At 52.9% G+C, this 15,380-nt stretch overlaps 5 protein-coding genes across 5 annotated transcripts; 2 read left to right on the forward strand and 3 right to left on the reverse strand.

The window, feature by feature from the left end:
- Positions 1–565: 565 nt before the first annotated feature.
- On the reverse strand, positions 566–3,746 carry J4E83_003751 (uncharacterized protein; the record flags this gene model as incomplete). The annotated part of the gene is made up of 3 exons (XM_049330684.1): positions 566–1,240; positions 1,323–2,674; positions 2,732–3,746. 3 exons carry the CDS (start codon positions 3,744–3,746, stop codon positions 566–568), a joined length of 3,042 nt encoding a protein of 1,013 aa, XP_049190101.1.
- Positions 3,747–4,499: 753 nt separating this feature from the next.
- J4E83_003752 (uncharacterized protein) lies at positions 4,500–5,671 on the reverse strand (the record flags this gene model as incomplete). The annotated part of the gene is made up of 2 exons (XM_049330685.1): positions 4,500–5,491; positions 5,542–5,671. The coding sequence occupies 2 exons, from the start codon at positions 5,669–5,671 to the stop codon at positions 4,500–4,502; spliced, it is 1,122 nt and encodes a 373-aa protein (XP_049190102.1).
- Positions 5,672–8,708: 3,037 nt separating this feature from the next.
- On the forward strand, positions 8,709–9,313 carry J4E83_003753 (uncharacterized protein; the record flags this gene model as incomplete). Its single annotated transcript, XM_049330686.1, has 3 exons — positions 8,709–8,789; positions 8,836–9,037; positions 9,135–9,313. 3 exons carry the CDS (start codon positions 8,709–8,711, stop codon positions 9,311–9,313), a joined length of 462 nt encoding a protein of 153 aa, XP_049190103.1.
- A 3,454-nt stretch (positions 9,314–12,767) lies between these two features.
- Positions 12,768–13,637, reverse strand: J4E83_003754 (uncharacterized protein; the record flags this gene model as incomplete). The annotated part of the gene is made up of 4 exons (XM_049330687.1): positions 12,768–13,093; positions 13,150–13,218; positions 13,273–13,422; positions 13,478–13,637. 4 exons carry the CDS (start codon positions 13,635–13,637, stop codon positions 12,768–12,770), a joined length of 705 nt encoding a protein of 234 aa, XP_049190104.1.
- A 716-nt stretch (positions 13,638–14,353) lies between these two features.
- Positions 14,354–15,358, forward strand: J4E83_003755 (uncharacterized protein; the record flags this gene model as incomplete). Its single annotated transcript, XM_049330688.1, has 1 exon — positions 14,354–15,358. The coding sequence occupies one exon, from the start codon at positions 14,354–14,356 to the stop codon at positions 15,356–15,358; it is 1,005 nt and encodes a 334-aa protein (XP_049190105.1).
- Between the last annotated feature and the right edge of the window lie 22 nt (positions 15,359–15,380).

Raw genomic sequence — 15,380 nt, forward strand, 5'->3', positions numbered from 1 at the left:
CACGACTCTCATACATAATGCCAATTAGCGATAGCAAAGATCAGCCGACCCACAGCCTCGAGATCCAGGAAATCAAGGTACGCCTACCTGGTTCGACACTACTACAATTTCGCTAAGCTAAGTAGAAGTATGATTGGATGGGTCGTGAGATAAATGGTAGTGACAGTGATACACGGAAGGGAGGGCGGCGGTACTCGATTATTGATATGGAAGCGAGGAGAACATGGCATTCGTGGCGGCCATAGTTTATCTGCAAATACACTCCCACTTCCGCAACATGCAAGTATCGGATGAACTTTAACTGCTATATACTAATGTTTGGCACACACGATTGTCAGATGAGGCGACCTCGAAACCATTCGCGCCTTGTCCTAGGTGATGTTTTCTTTATAGCCATCATGAAGTGTACGGTTACATATGATTCAGGACAAGTTACTTTTACTTACTTCCCATGATAAATGGTCTGTTCAGAGATATTGTGAGTTTGCTTCATTCAACAATACACAAGAACATCGTCTACCCATTCATTACATATAAACATTACGTAACCACTCAAGCCCAAGCCTCAAAGCATACTCCTCCTCTTCGCCAACTTCTGATACTGCCTCGACGTCCTCGTCTGCCCATCCTCCATCTCATAATCCGACGCTATACTACCCGGCCTCACAGTCACAGGGGGTCTGAGACTCTCCACCGCACTAGCAGGCCGTAGTTTTGTCGGCGCAGAACGTTCCCTCATACTGAATCTGCGTTTAACCGTTTCGGCTATCTGGGCGAAGAAGCCGTTGACACCTTTGCCTTCTCTTGGTGGAGTTTCGTGGATTGGGCCGTGGGTATGAGCATGCATGTGTACGTGCGGCTGGCCGTGGCCGTGGCCACCAAGGAGATGTGATTTCTCTCCGGGCTCCATGTATAGATGGTTGCCCTCGTGGTTTACGAACCAGTTCACCATGTATTGTTTGCCTTCTGGGCCGCCGCCACAGGAGCCGGCGAGAACATGCGACGGAGGCGAGTTGACGGCGAGGGCGAAGAGGTTGGGCGGTTCGCAAAAGTCCGTCACCAGTCCGCGATGGAAGATGAAGTAGATGAGGACGAAGACGTTCATGGCGAAGACGAGAGCAAGTATGAGTACCCATGCCTTGGAAGCGCCGGGCATGCCACCGGATGCATATTGTTGGGCTTTAAGCGAGGCGTTGAAGTATTGCGTTTGGTACTCGTCGAGCATAGGGTGGGAATAGTTCTGTGGTTTGGGTCAGCGAATTGGCTTGTGAAGGCCAAGAGGTGGCGAGACGCCAACAACAGAAAACGAAAGAGTTACATACCCAGAATGTCACAAAAGGCGTATCCACCATACTCAACAGCAGAGTACATCCCGCCAAAACAGCAAGAGCCTCCCCTAAACTGGGTATGGCATTGCTTAGGTCGACCTGAAGGTTTTCTGGATCCGGGTTGGTAGGCTTCAACACCAACTGAGTCAAGAGTCTGGAAGTACTCGCATTGGCATCCATAAGACCTGTGCCGAGTGACAGACTGTTGGACCAGTCAGTACCTATGTCGCGCCAATTAGCCACACCCTTTGTATTGACGCTGACTTCGTCGCCCGTCTCGACGAAGGCCTTTTTGTCGTTAGGGTCTTCGCAAAGTGCTTCCATAGTGGCACCCGAGCCTGTAACATTATGACGTGTACTGCATCCTGGTCTCACCGTGAGGTGTAACTTGCACAATGAGAAGATGCCTGTCCCATCCATGCCAACATCATCTGGTCCTCCTTGTCCTAACAGGTAGATTGCAGGTCTTCCCCAGGCGAAGCTAGTGTGGTTCATGATTGTGTTAAAAGGCAAGGGGTATTTGCCGAAGACGGGCGGCCAGTTCATCGTGGTTGTTGTGTCATTGACGTCCCAGCCAAATATATCATCCACCACAGTCTTGTTGGTTGTCGTCGCGTTGTCCCTGATACCTGGAACGTTTCCCCAAGAAAGAAGATCGACCTCATCATCATTGGGCCAGGCGTCGTATACGATGGGTTCTAGCTCTGTCTTGTTCATGTTTACGCATAGTACGTTTAATACTGGCGACGGCACCGAAGCGCGCAAAGAGTAGGTACCTTCGGAGTTTAGCTCTTCAGGTTGCAGAATTCCGTTTCTTTGGTCGCGGGCAGCAGCGAAGACGCCCGAGTGGGGCATAGCCATTGTTACGTTGTTGATAACTCTACCGTGCTTTTGGGACGTCTCAGTAGTGTTGACGATGTCGATCCATTGCCCAGTGACAGTAGTGTTTTCGTACAGAAGCCCAAAGCCTTGGGGTCGTAACTTCTGGATTGAAGTGCCGTTGCCGTTCCTGGCTGACAGATCCCAGTCTGAAAGGTAGCGCTGGAAATTGTGGTATCCTTGGCCAGCGTGTTCCATTTGTAGGCAAGTTTCTCCCTGGGCATTCTTGTCGGTTCGAATGGGCGTTTGACACATTTCCTTGAGGTAGTTGATGTTTGCGAAATCGCTCTTGACACGACCAGCCAATACCAGACCATTATCCCAATTACCGTCTCTTAGCATGGGCTGGACAGTTGCAGCTGCTGCAGATGAGTAAAGCGTCGCTAGAACAGCGCTCAGCAAACTCAGTATGCCCAGGAACGATAGACCGGCATACTTTGCAGTCTCCCAATGGGTGATCAAAGTGCCTATATTAAAAGGTCAGAGCACGTCTCACGTGCGATCCATACAGGAAAATTGCTTACCTGGTTGAACGACCCACCTCCACATACTAAGTTCCGACAGCGTAACCCCCCTCCCATGATCCTTCATAAACGCCCTCCGACTAAGCACCTGCCCAAGGAAAGCCACAAATGCCGTCACAAAAGATAACTCAATAAGCTTAGCCATGACCGTCGTAAGTAGAATAGCATCAGCGGGCGTAATAGGCCCATGGCTAGTAATGCGCCGCCCATAATGAGGGGCACGGATAGCCAGGGCCAAGAAGATGCCAGAGAACAAGCACGAGAACAGCGATATGACGATCAAAGAAAGATTGAGCCACGTTATACGTGGGTGATAAAAGTCCCGTGTAGTCGCGCATTCGTGGATTGGGCGAAAGTCATTTTCGTATGCCGACTTGATCGAGGGAGCAGCGCCGCCTCCTCGGAGCCCATCGGTATCAGCGGAATGTATGTATGTTTCGTATTCATTTATACTGCTGTTGCTTTGCTTTGCGTTCTTGAGTATGCCGTGCCGAAACTCTTCGTATGTGCCGACGTCAGGACTTGCTCTGCCAACGTCGGGGCTGAACCTGTCTCGTCGCAGATCGGGTGTGGACTCATTTGAGCTCTTGGGGAAGCCTCCAAAGTACGGGTCGGCTGAGCCTAGAGGCGAGAATGCGCCGGGGCTCTTTGTGGGCGGGCTCTTGGGGCCAGGACCGATGGCTCGTCGCGGGATGGGTTGTATGCTAACGCGCCTGGCGGTCTGCGTTGTCGCGACAGGGGATGTTGCTATGCCCAGTCCATTGTCTTTGCCGCGCTGGAAGCCGTCTGCGATATCTTCCTCCTCGTCCTCCTCCTGTACGATGCTTGGTGTGTTGCGACCGACGGCGGTGGTATCGCTCTGGAGCCGTGCGTAGTGCGGTCGCGCAGGCGGCGGGGTAGTAAGCCCGAGAGTATGGGAGTTGCTGGAGAAGCCGAGCGAGGGCAGGGCGGGCGTGTTGTCTGAGCTCTCAGAGAGGTCCGAGGACTCCTGCATGAGTGGCCGGCGGTCGACCATGATGCCTGGCGGATAGCGCCCCTCTTGTTGTTGCCTGCGTTTCAGCCTTCTCTTCTTATAGTGTTCTTGCGGTCGGTATTGGCGGGAGGCTGCGCGAGGCCGCGTTTGTATGACCTGGGGCTGCAGGTGAGCGGCTCAGCTTGGATGCGACGGCAAGACTTCACGACAGGGGAGAGAGGAAATAGACTGTCGCAAAGAGAAGAGACGACATCGCAAGGTTAGTCGGCGAAAAGCCTGAGTAATAAGGCCTCAAGGGATGACCCGACTGTCCGCTGCGGTTGCACGCACGTTCAGCTGTCGCTGGGCGGCTGCACACTGTTCGCTTGTGGCGCTTGATTATGGCCCCCAAACTACATCCAGACCACTCTGCTGTGCCTCGCAGTGGTCCATAGTCTCCATAGTGCCTCTTCTAACCGGTAGCGAATGTGCAGCTGTCAATCACGGCTGCTTGCGCTTTGTGAGCATGTCTCGCCGTTCGGCAAGCTTGACGAAGCGTGTGTCTCCTTCTGCAGTTTGCGATATGCCCTGCGCAGCAATGCAAACAACCATTGCCAAGCTGTAATCAGACGATGTTAGGGTGTCTCAATGGGCCTGGTGATGCGTGACAACCCTTGGGGGGGATCAATCGGGTTTGGTGATGTGGTACACGGTGGAGTGTTGGGGTTCAGCCCCTCCCCACAAACTGAAGCTCCACGCGTCGCGTCGTGAGCTAAGGAAAGCGCCAACACGCGGGACGGGGTTCACGCCTGCATTCTACCCGATAGCCTTGACATGCTCATCAACTAAACACCTCCAGTCCGCACTCCCGTAATAAACCGTATGCCCATCATCATGCGTCAACTGCCCCGTACTCTGTACCGTATCCCCCAGCTGCCAAAACAGATCCGCCGCCATCCCACTATCTTTCAACGACAGGCTGGTCTTCTGCCAGCCCCCCTCCACAGGACAGTGGTCCTCCTTCTTGGGTACGCCATATTCCTCAAACAGACACGGTTTGTTGAGCTTTTCACAAATCTGAGCATGCGCTTCAATCCAGCCGTCGCCAAACGAGTTGCTTACGCCCCAGCTATCCGGGTACAGGTGGAAGGTGCCGAAGCTTATGTTGCCCAATCTTAAATTTGCTTCCCAGTCTATGCCTTCGGTGTACTGGTAGGGGTAAGAGCCGTCGCCTGAAAGACCGAAGCCCTCATCGCCCACGGTGATCATGTGGTCCGGGTCGAGAGAGCGGATGTAGTCACTCGTTTGGCGGATCCAGTTCGTAAGGACCGATGTCTGGCAGAGATTGCAGCGCGGTTCATTGGCCAGTTCCCACGCGAACACCGCGTTGGAGTTGCGATAACGCGAAATGACAGCTTTGATGTACGCCTGGTACATGGTCTGGCATTTGGTCGATGTATACCATTGCGCATTGCTGATGACGCCACACGCGGAGAAGTAGGCAGCCATGCCACCATAATCGGTCCAGTTGTTTACGAAGTTGATGATGAGCTTTATTCCATGTTTTTCTGCAGCATTGACTACGGCGTCGAGGCGCTGGAGACCATTTGTGCCTGTGTTGATCGTGGCGGTAGATCCAGAGAAGGACTGGAAGTATACTGTGCCGGACCCTGGAATGGTTTTGACGTCGTTAAAACCCCATATCCGGAGTATTTTTTGGTCTGAGGTGGCTAGGTGGCCCATGATTACGTCGACATCGTTATCGTTTGTCAAAAAAGGGATCCAGTAGGAGTTGGTTCCAGCGTAATCTAATGACAACATGAGTGGTGGAAAGATGACTAGGGGTCTATCGACTTACACTTAGTTACACCATCAATGTTGAACTTGAGACCATCGGCTTTTGAGATGGAGGCTCGCGGGGACAGATCGATTGCTGAGGGCAACGCTGTCGCAGCTGCGCCTAAGGCAAGTATCGGGAGCATCTTCATGATGCTGAAATGGGACTACGATTTCGGCGAGTGTGCAGCCATTACCATGTAGGGCTCGCTGCCACAGAACTTATAGGAATCCGTCTCGACTACGCTCAATACTTACTCGAAGCGGAGCGGCACAGGGCTCTCCGCTTTGAACTGGATCACACGGCAATCGTACCTTGAAGTGACTCTAGTTGTGGGGTAATATAGTAGCCAAGGTCGTAGCATGCTCGTGATTGGTGCACTAGAGACGAAGGGGCTTCCTTTCAATTACCATGTTTGGCAAGAATGCATCGGACCGCCAGCCCCCGCATTACATCGAGTAGATTTTTATACCTCTGGAAATATATGAGAGGAAGATAATCAGTAATCGCGATAGTCGCGTATAGCATATAGCAACTACGGAGGCAAAGTTGCAGAATTTCCCCGCGGCTAACAAACCATGCAATGTATTCGGCACAGACTTTCCGACAAACCAGCATCAACGAAACAAGGATTGTACCCGGCAGCGCGAGAGGCGATGAAACGAAACAACTGATAACGAACCAAGAAAGACTCGATAGTAGGAGAAGTTGTCATGACTTATTAGGCAATGGAGGAAACATTGGCGAGTCGCCCGGAGTAAATTGCAGCGTCGTTTTGCACCAAGCTCTTTCGCAGGCTCCGTAGTCGTCTTGATAGTGTTATCTTTCTTGACGTTCGTAACCGCACAGTCTTGGCTTTGAGTGGAGCTGTGGTGGAGATGCACAAACGTCCGTTGCGTGCTGAGGGGTGACAAGAACAAGCAATACGCCGAAATGCAAATCCAGGATGAACAAAGGTCTCTAGATGAGAAGGTGGCAGTATGACGAGGCGAATGCGAATGCGAAAGATGACTAGCAATAACAGAGCCGATCAAACGATAATGCTAACAAGGAGCACCAGGTCCAATGCGGTCTCCAGACGATAATGAACTTGATTAATCGGCAGTCGCCCGCTGATAAAAGCAAGCAACCCCAGCGTTCGGATAATATTAGGGAGAACGGGAGAAGTCGTTGAGAAGAAGAAAGCCTTTATCCCGACTTTGCCCTGCCGCTCGCTTTACCTGGGTCATGTCGAGCATAGGGCTGCAGCGACGCACGTGCGCGTACAAAGTCTGCCTGCATGTCCTAGAGCTGAGATGTGTCAGTGCTGGTCCTTCCATTTCATATCCCATGAAGTGATATGGGCCAAACCATGTCAATGTAATACCAATGATTGGCGCCGAACCCATGTACTACTTAACTACTACGGCACTTCGTGTCGAGGGACCAAGGCAAGGATAGCGATGGCGAAGTTTAGTCCTTCTATCTCCACGCTAACGGTCGCGAGAACGGTGCTCGGATCAGATCCACCCTGTTATTTCATCCTTTTTCTTGCTTTCTGAAAACCAACATGCATGGCGTAACCTGAGGAGATTTGCTGACGGCGTGTCGTTCGTAAAGAAGGCGCCCAACTCTGCACCAAGTGGTCTGGATTGCAGGCCTTAGTCGAGCAGTTTAATCCGGGCGGTGATGGCATGGCAGACGCAACCGTGTGGTACGGACGCCTAGTGTGGGGGTAGTTGGAGCTATACAACATGGTGGACGTCAACGACGCCGCCAACTGTCAGCAAGTCAGATCGCGATAGTGAGCAACCACCGGTGAGTAACCTGACGTGGGCGGTGAAAGATGGCGAGTCATCCAATAGTGGGACAACCATTCGGAGTCGGGGTTCTTTTCGGTAGGCGCCTTTCCAACTCGGAATATGCATACAGACAGTCGCATGCTCGATGATGCAGTCAACCTTGATCTGGCAGCGGTCGCGCATTGTTTCCCATGCCGTGCAACCCGCATCTTGCTTATGGGCTGCAGAGCTGACCTTGTGTAGCGGTACACAGAACTAAGATCTGAGCTAGTGCCGTCGCGTGGCGTAACCGAAGTACAGGCAGCGTTGGGAACGATGACCACGAGTCTGGTGTTGCATGTCTCAGTCCCACGCGAGGCGCGTAAGACGTGGGAACTCGAAGTCGAAAGCGCACGGCGTAACTTGCCGTTCCAGTTAGTGCCCCGCAGTGTCGCCGTTGGAACCAGAAGAGGATATGAGCAGGGACGTCGTACTAGATGAAGCAAGGAGAGGTCTGCCCTGGGGTACGTTTCAGGCCCAAATTTGAGGATCTGGCTTTTGAAAAATGAGACAAGAGGGCAAAGCAAAGCGTTGTGGTATAGCATCCCACACATCAGCTCTCTAGGATAGCCCTGGAACGTGCTGCACATTGAGGCTCGGGCCGGTTAGGGCCGGAAATGTGACCTGGACTATCGAGTCTGACCCCGGGTCCGCGTACACGGTTGATCGACCATAGCGGCCGAACGCGTACAGTATCGAATTTTCCGCGCTCGGCTGCGGCAGAGGCCTCTTAATTGCAAGGATCCCGCACCTCCTGAATAATCTTCGTGTTGGTCAGGCGAAACCATGCGTGACCGGTCGCCTGGTGCTGAATTACTGAATGACCTATATTGTATTTGTACGACACATATTCGTTAAGAACGGCTGCGATTGGAAAAGCAATCGCATCGTTCCTAGAATTACTGAACGTGGTGTTGCCGAAGACTACCGAATGTCCGTGCTGGAACGTTCAAATGGGCGTACGGCATGAAATTTGACAGCAAGAGCTGATCGTCCTTCGTCGGTGGCCCACCACCAGGGCGATATGACACGAGAACCAACGTCTGCCAGGAGGTTCGTGGAAAAACAATAGACATGAGAAATTGCCGTTCTTACTCGAGGTGCTTTCTGCCAATGACATCCTTTGGAGAATGACGCACAAGCATTTCAGCCACCGCCGATTCCGACTTTCTAAGGCCCGAGCCCTGCGAGCACCGTCACAGTTCCTCACCTCAGCCTCCCTCAAAACAAAATCCTGCCAAGACTAGGCGGAAGCGGGGGGTAGACCGCGGTGCCCTAAAATCTCCCGCTCCTCTTGCTTCCTGTGATTCCAGAAACTAGCAGGCTTTCTTTGAGCGTCGTTCGTTGTCCCCAGGTCGTCCAGTCGCCATGAGTATTCGGATAAATGCGACGGTCCAAGAGGCCCGAACAGCTGCAAACCACAGCCAGGAACAATGGGACCGATTCTACGTAGGTATACTCTTGTCGCAAGGGTATGCTTGGCTAACGGGACTAGTTCATAACCAAAGACGAGGCCAGGCAGCTTGCAGAGGCGCACCCTGACTGGAAAAGATGGATCCTCATCCCCGCGAACGAGAAAGAACAAATGCTGGAGAGGATCAACGCCCGCCTGAGTGCTGAAGGTATCCCACCTGTCGAGATGATCATCCTGAAGTGGCGAGTGTCGCAGTTACTCCGAGACATCCAGCGGAAATATGGTATGTGCATTTGTGCCCAACTCTGGTGACTCGAGGTAGCGGTCGGCTACGGTGACGCCCTATACAAGTACATTAGCTGATTCAAATGACTTTGCAGAAGCCGGCAGCATGCTACAAGGGATGCCAGGCACGAGCTCAGGGTCAGGATCGGGGTCACCAATACAAGTCCAGACAGCCCAATCGCCTCCAGACAGCAGCGTTCAGTCATCGAGCCCACAACGAACGGAGTATTCACCAAGCGAAACTCGCCCATACGATCCAATACGGGATGTGTAAATCCCAAGCCCCCGGGAGGAGATTTGTCTTTCACAGCGCGCGTTCAAAGTCGAGAACAGGAACACCCGACGAATATTTGGTATTCGAGCCTGATACCCCAGACCACAAAGCGCGGCGTGCATAGCGAGGAAAGAGCAAACTAGCGAAACCACCTCACGAGGAGACGGAGCGCCATAGGATCCAGCAAGCTATCGTTGTGCGATCGTTGTGGAGGCTTCGAGGAGACGCATCGGCAAGAGATATCGCGTCGAGCGAAGCGGACTATACAACCGCAGCGTTCCATGCGGCTACACCGAGCGGGCTCGACTCGGGGTTGTGTATAGTGCTCTGGTACGTAGCCTGGGCAGTGCCGAGGGTGTTGTGCGCTGCCCAATCCGGTATTTGCCTACTTCCAATGTCTCTTGCTTGCTTTTCCATGTACCTGCAGCTTTCCACACGTCTCAATTCCCCGACGCTGGCTACTCATTGTTGATTGGCACGCAGCGTGCATCTGGCCTTGGCGTCGTGGCTTTTCCGTCCCCGTGCATTGTGCATACAGCCCAATCTCGAAAGAGTCGGAAACAACGACGGTTCTAGACCGCGCATGGCATTTTCTCCGGTTTCTTTTGGCGTTTCCTTCTCGACGCTGCCCTTTCGCATGTCTCAATCTAGGAACAATGCATTCTAGTATTGGACGCTATCAAATTTTGTCTCCTGTTGTTCCAACGAGATATACTCATTCGCTGCTAACAATGGAAGAAAGAAACTCTTGTGTATGTCGTGTGGGCCAGCGTCGCAGGGTAAGGGTCGCTAAGCGTCGAGTCGTGGAGCGAGTGGGCGAAGCGGTCTTGTATGACGCAGCTGAGGGCAGCTCATCGGTGTGTCCTTCCGAGGTCGGCTAGGCTGATCGATCTTTAGATGCTCCTACTGTCTCATGAGCTGCTCACCCCGCTCGTCAGAGGGATGTGGTTCATCTGCGTAACAACTCTGGTCATCGCTGGAAGCGTAAGTAATGGATAATCGTGGCCTGCAGAGTCGGTCGGGCATCTCTGGACCTCCGGGCTTGTAAGCCCGAGGAGGCTGCCGGCGTGAAGGTTCAATGCTTGCTTGCTGGCCGAGGAGCGTATGCGGGAGCGTTGTGACATCAGAGGGGAGTCGCACGTCTGTGTGACAACCACACCATCGTGTTGGAGGTTCCTAAAGGATGTGGCATCGTAGACGATGATACCGAGCCGGATGACAGCTTGATGAAGAGGGTGAAAGGTCGTGAGGACTGGAGACAGAACACGTCCGACGTGACTGCCTCCAAAGTATGGTACCCTAGCAACTAGTACTTGCCTCATCCATGTCAAAGGGCAGCCACACCCACTTCTCATCTTCAAACTCTTGTACACAACGGCCTCCTGTACTCTCTACATCTCCCCGTGCCCGAGATTCGACTGCGACACGCGGAATGCATCCCACTATCACGCGTCTCACACGGAGTGAACTAGGGGCACAGTCGCCACTACCCGCATCGCTCTACCGCGTCTCTCAGCCTCCTGCATCTCAACACCGGTAATGAGAGCTGCAGCGCCTCACAGATCTGTCGGGAACTGGGTTCAACAAAGTCAAGAGGCTTTCCCAGGTCTTTCTCAACCGAGCCGAGCCTTCTGCGGACGACGCTATACGTCGCGCACCCAAGACACTACTAACGGCGGATAAAGGCTTCACTGCAGCTTTAGTACGTAATATCCATTGTACTAATTAGTTTTGTTCTTGTGCAGGAAGCTCCTTTGTTTGCCCAAGAGTCGTTCACTCTGGTGAGCAGCCAAGACCCACAATGGAAGGAGCACTAGCCGCCGTTTGACAGCTGTTTCTTCCCGTAGCCTGGTTCAACACCGGCCCTACTCTCCCGTCAGAGTTCAAGCTGCATCGTGCAGGCTGATGGGCCTGTCGCGAGCTGCCTGCTGGGACCTTCCATGGAAATCTCGTCAGTGCACCGTGGTCGTCGAGACGAGATTGCTGGGTACCGGTGACTATGTGCCTCCCGCCTGAGCATCTCTCCAGCATCAGCGGTAAGTGGAACTCACAAACGCATCGTATGTTGACTCCAGTGTCCATGTTGGGACACAACAGTAGTGCAGCGGAGTGACACGAGAAATCCTGTCCCCCCGACCTGCTCCTTCGTCGTAGCAACGATGCGGACAGCTCGGTGACCCCTCAACGCAGCGGACCAACGTCCGTCACCGAATGCAGCTCACTGCATACATGTACCCACCATACCCACCTCGAACGCGCCGTGCCCATATTGACGGCTCCACCCGTACCTCATTACGATCACGCGAATACGTTCGGTAGCGCGGCCTCGACGGCCATATACACTCTCGGTTGGAATGAGGCAGTGCTGTCGAGCCGCCTGGGCTTAGCATATACCGTTAGGCTGGACTGGACAGCTGCCAGGCGCAGCTTGATGTACCACAGTGGAGCCTCATGCATGCTGTATGCTGTGTCTTGCAGGACATGTATTGCTACAGCCACGTCGTAGTACAAGGGGCAGGGCCTTTCCGAGGATAGATGTCTTGAGTTGTCTGCTGTCATCATAGCGATACATGAATCGCCATGGCAGTCCTTCTCAGTCCTCATTCAGACGATCGGCGCCGTTAGATCGGGCTATCGCTTGAACTCCTCCGCTTTGCCTTGTCCAAATGAAGCTATGGAGCGGCAAGAATGCATCACGCCAAACATCCGGTACTAAGAGCCCTGGCTACCAGCTGCGCTAGGGATTGCTATCATTGCTGCATACATCGAAGACACGCATCGTACTGAAGGCACTGAGGGTATCATGGCTTAAATGCGTGTTGATATTGAAGTGACGCACAACAAGACTCCCAGGTACCCATGACAAGGGGGTCGCGACTGGAACGTGATTCCTAGGCACCATGGCGCCAGACAATGCAGTCGCAAAGATACTGTAGTGATCATGGGCTCAACTGGGCGGGGTATGTATGGTGTTTCTCATAACACAATCTCGTACTAGATAGTATTTGACAGAAGAATGTCTCTGACTCCTGGAACACTCTACTCCCTGAACGTGTACTGGCCACCACATTGTCGCTTACATTAATGAACGTAATCGTGTCACACAGCAACATCACGTTATTTGAGGTCAAGTCATGAAGTCCGAGAAGAGTTTAGACAATCCCTCTTTGTTCGATTTTCGGACTCCAGTCGGCCTATATCGTTTCAGACGTAGCAAGACATCACTCTAGCCACATCAGTCGACGCTCCAAAACCCCCAAATCGAGACGTTGCCCAATCGCAGGTGGACATAGTGTCCTGGTATCATTGATATCATAACCACGGCCAAGCGTAGCTAGCCAGAGACTATAACGAGTCTCTTTCCGATGCCACCAAAGCTTCCATGTCATAATTCATATTCCCTATTCCCCGTGTTTTAGCCCTTTTGTATTCGTGGTAGACCTAATCTGACCAACTACCCTTGCATACCGAAGCCAGGCTCAATACCAGCCTGCTTCAACGCCTTTGCTTTCCGCGAATCCGCCTCTTTCTTCTCTGCTTTTTGGGACGCCGCCAACGCGCGGACTTGGTCTTCTTCGGCGAACATTGCGCCTTTGGGGTGTTCTTCTCGGTCGAGGTCGACGGTCGCGCATATGGTGACGTTCTCGCCTCGTACGGTCATGACACCGGGGAGCTTGACGTCGTGTATTAGCCAGCGGGGCACGGAGAGGTCGGAGGAGGGCGATGCGTCGGGATTGCGGGCTGCTATTCGCTCGTAGCATTCTGTGAGGACGAGGTTGGCTGGAGAGTGTTAGCTGGGGTATCGATGACGCGGGGAGGGTTGGTGGTGGACGCACCGAATTGGTCGTAGGAGCGTAATATGCCAATGTACTCTTTCTCGTCACGTAATAGCACGTCGACCTTTTCTGAATTGTGTCAACGTCATGTCCTCTCAGACTCCTGGCTAGGTGTGTCCATACTGTCCACCATGTCTAATAGCATTGCCGATGTCAGGAAGGCCTGCGGTGGGAGGTCGACGGGGAGTACAGGGGGCGGCGCCTGCCCTCGTGCACCACCGAGCATGTTTGCATGTTGTGGTGGTGGAGTGGCACTGTATACGCCTTCGTAACCTGGGGCGGTATTAGCACTGCGCCATTGTGCGTGTCGGCGGGGGTCGTGGCTCACCAGAAGACGGCGAGGGCCCGCGTGGAATCTCGGAGCCCGGGGGTTGCAGCTGTCCAGGTGCCTGCATGGAGCGCTGGAGCATGGCGTTGAAGTCCGGGCCCATGTTTGGGGCACCTCCAGCGGCCGCGGGGCCTCGTGGTGGGCGTTGGTTGTAGGCCATTGTGGGAGGTTGCGCAGTGAGTCGGGCGAGAGTAGTGGTGTTGGTTTAGCGGTTGCGAGGGGGCGATGGGTACGGAGCTATCATGGCGAGGCGGCGCATACAATTCTACCTTCACTCGCGTGTTTACGTCGTTGACGCTGCCCGAAATCGCCAACCACTCACGTATGCCAAGCCCCGCTAGTCATGAACTCTGGATGGGAAAGACGTCTTGCATCATCCTAACTTCTATCCATTTGTCGCTACGTCTCATTGCCTAGCTATACTCGCTCATAATACGACCTCGGGAAGCTCCTCTGTTTAAGTTCGGGGTTGTTGGGAAAGAATTCTCGTGCAAAGATACCCATTTGTTCACTGAAGTAGAGGAGCTCTTCTGCGCAGCCCTCAGCATCCAGATCAACGCCGTCTTGAGGAAACATCGATATCGTGTAAATCCCAGTGGACATTCGAGTTCTTCATATTAGACTGTACACAATTCCCGACTTGTTACCCAGTACGTGTCGTGCAGTCTGCGAGACTGGACAACACTGGTGGACGAATCGGAGCTGAGCTACGCCGCAAGAGAGCCATATTTAGGGCGAGCCTTCGTCCTGCATTCGCGCTCTGTTTCCCGTCATATCATAATTTTTTTTCAATCGCATTCGGGTCTCATAATCTTCTCTGCCACAGTACCTACATTCCCACCCATCGGTAGACTATTCACCTTCTTTTCGTCCACGATGGCTGGCATATTCAGAGTCTTTAAAAGTAAATGGATCACACCACCGAAAGAGGTTCATGAAGATTACACTGGCAGGAACATCATTGTGACTGGTGCGACTTCGGGTATCGGCGTAGAGGCAGTCTTCAAGTTTGCGAAATTGGGTGCCGCCAAAGTCATCATTGCCGCGCGCGATGTGAAGAAAGGCGAATCCACGAAATCGGCTCTGGAGGCTCGGCTCGGACGCAATGATCAGCTCGAGGTTTGGGAACTCGATATGATGTCGTATGACAGCGTAGAAGCTTTCGCCAACCGCGCAAACGCGCTTGACCATCTCGACATAGCTGTGTTGAACGCTGGTGCTTGGCGAGTCAAGTTCATACAGTCAAGATATGGATGGGAAGAGGACATACAGGTCAACACACTGTCTACAACACTTTTGGCCGTTTTGCTTCTACCAAAACTGAAGGAATCTCAACAGCACACTGGCAGAATTCCGGTCCTGGAGTTTGTCAACTCTGGTCTACACCAACGCGCTGTTGTCCCACCAGAAGTCCGGAAAAAGCCCAGCGTACTCGATCACTACAACGAAGAAGAGAACCACAAGGAGGGTAGCCAGTACAAGTTCTCCAAGGTCTTCCTTATGTACGCTACGAACAAGCTTGCAGAAGAGATATCTTCAGGTGATGTGATCATTACCAGCATCTGCCCTGGTTGGGTCAACACTGACTTGGGACGCGATCGCTTCTTTCCCGGCGTGCACATATTGGCGTTCTTCTTCATCTTTTTGTTCATGAGATCTGCGGCTTCTGCGGCGAATATGGTGTTAAGTGGAACTACCCAAGGGGAGAGTGTACATGGCAGGTTTTGGAAAGAGGACAGCATTCAGCCAAGTCCACCGAGCCTGGCAGGGCCTGAGATGAAGGAGCTAAGTGCAAGGATGTGGGATGAGATTATCGATGCACTGGAGAAGGATGTGCCACATATCAACAAGGCGGTTGATGCGGCATTGTCGAAGCGCTGAAGGTTGGCGGATTTAGAACCTA

The sequence above is a fragment of the Alternaria metachromatica genome (genome assembly GCF_023757995.1).
Source record: "Alternaria metachromatica strain BMP 0045 chromosome Unknown scaffold_6, whole genome shotgun sequence".
NCBI classification, from domain to species: domain Eukaryota; kingdom Fungi; phylum Ascomycota; class Dothideomycetes; order Pleosporales; family Pleosporaceae; genus Alternaria; species Alternaria metachromatica.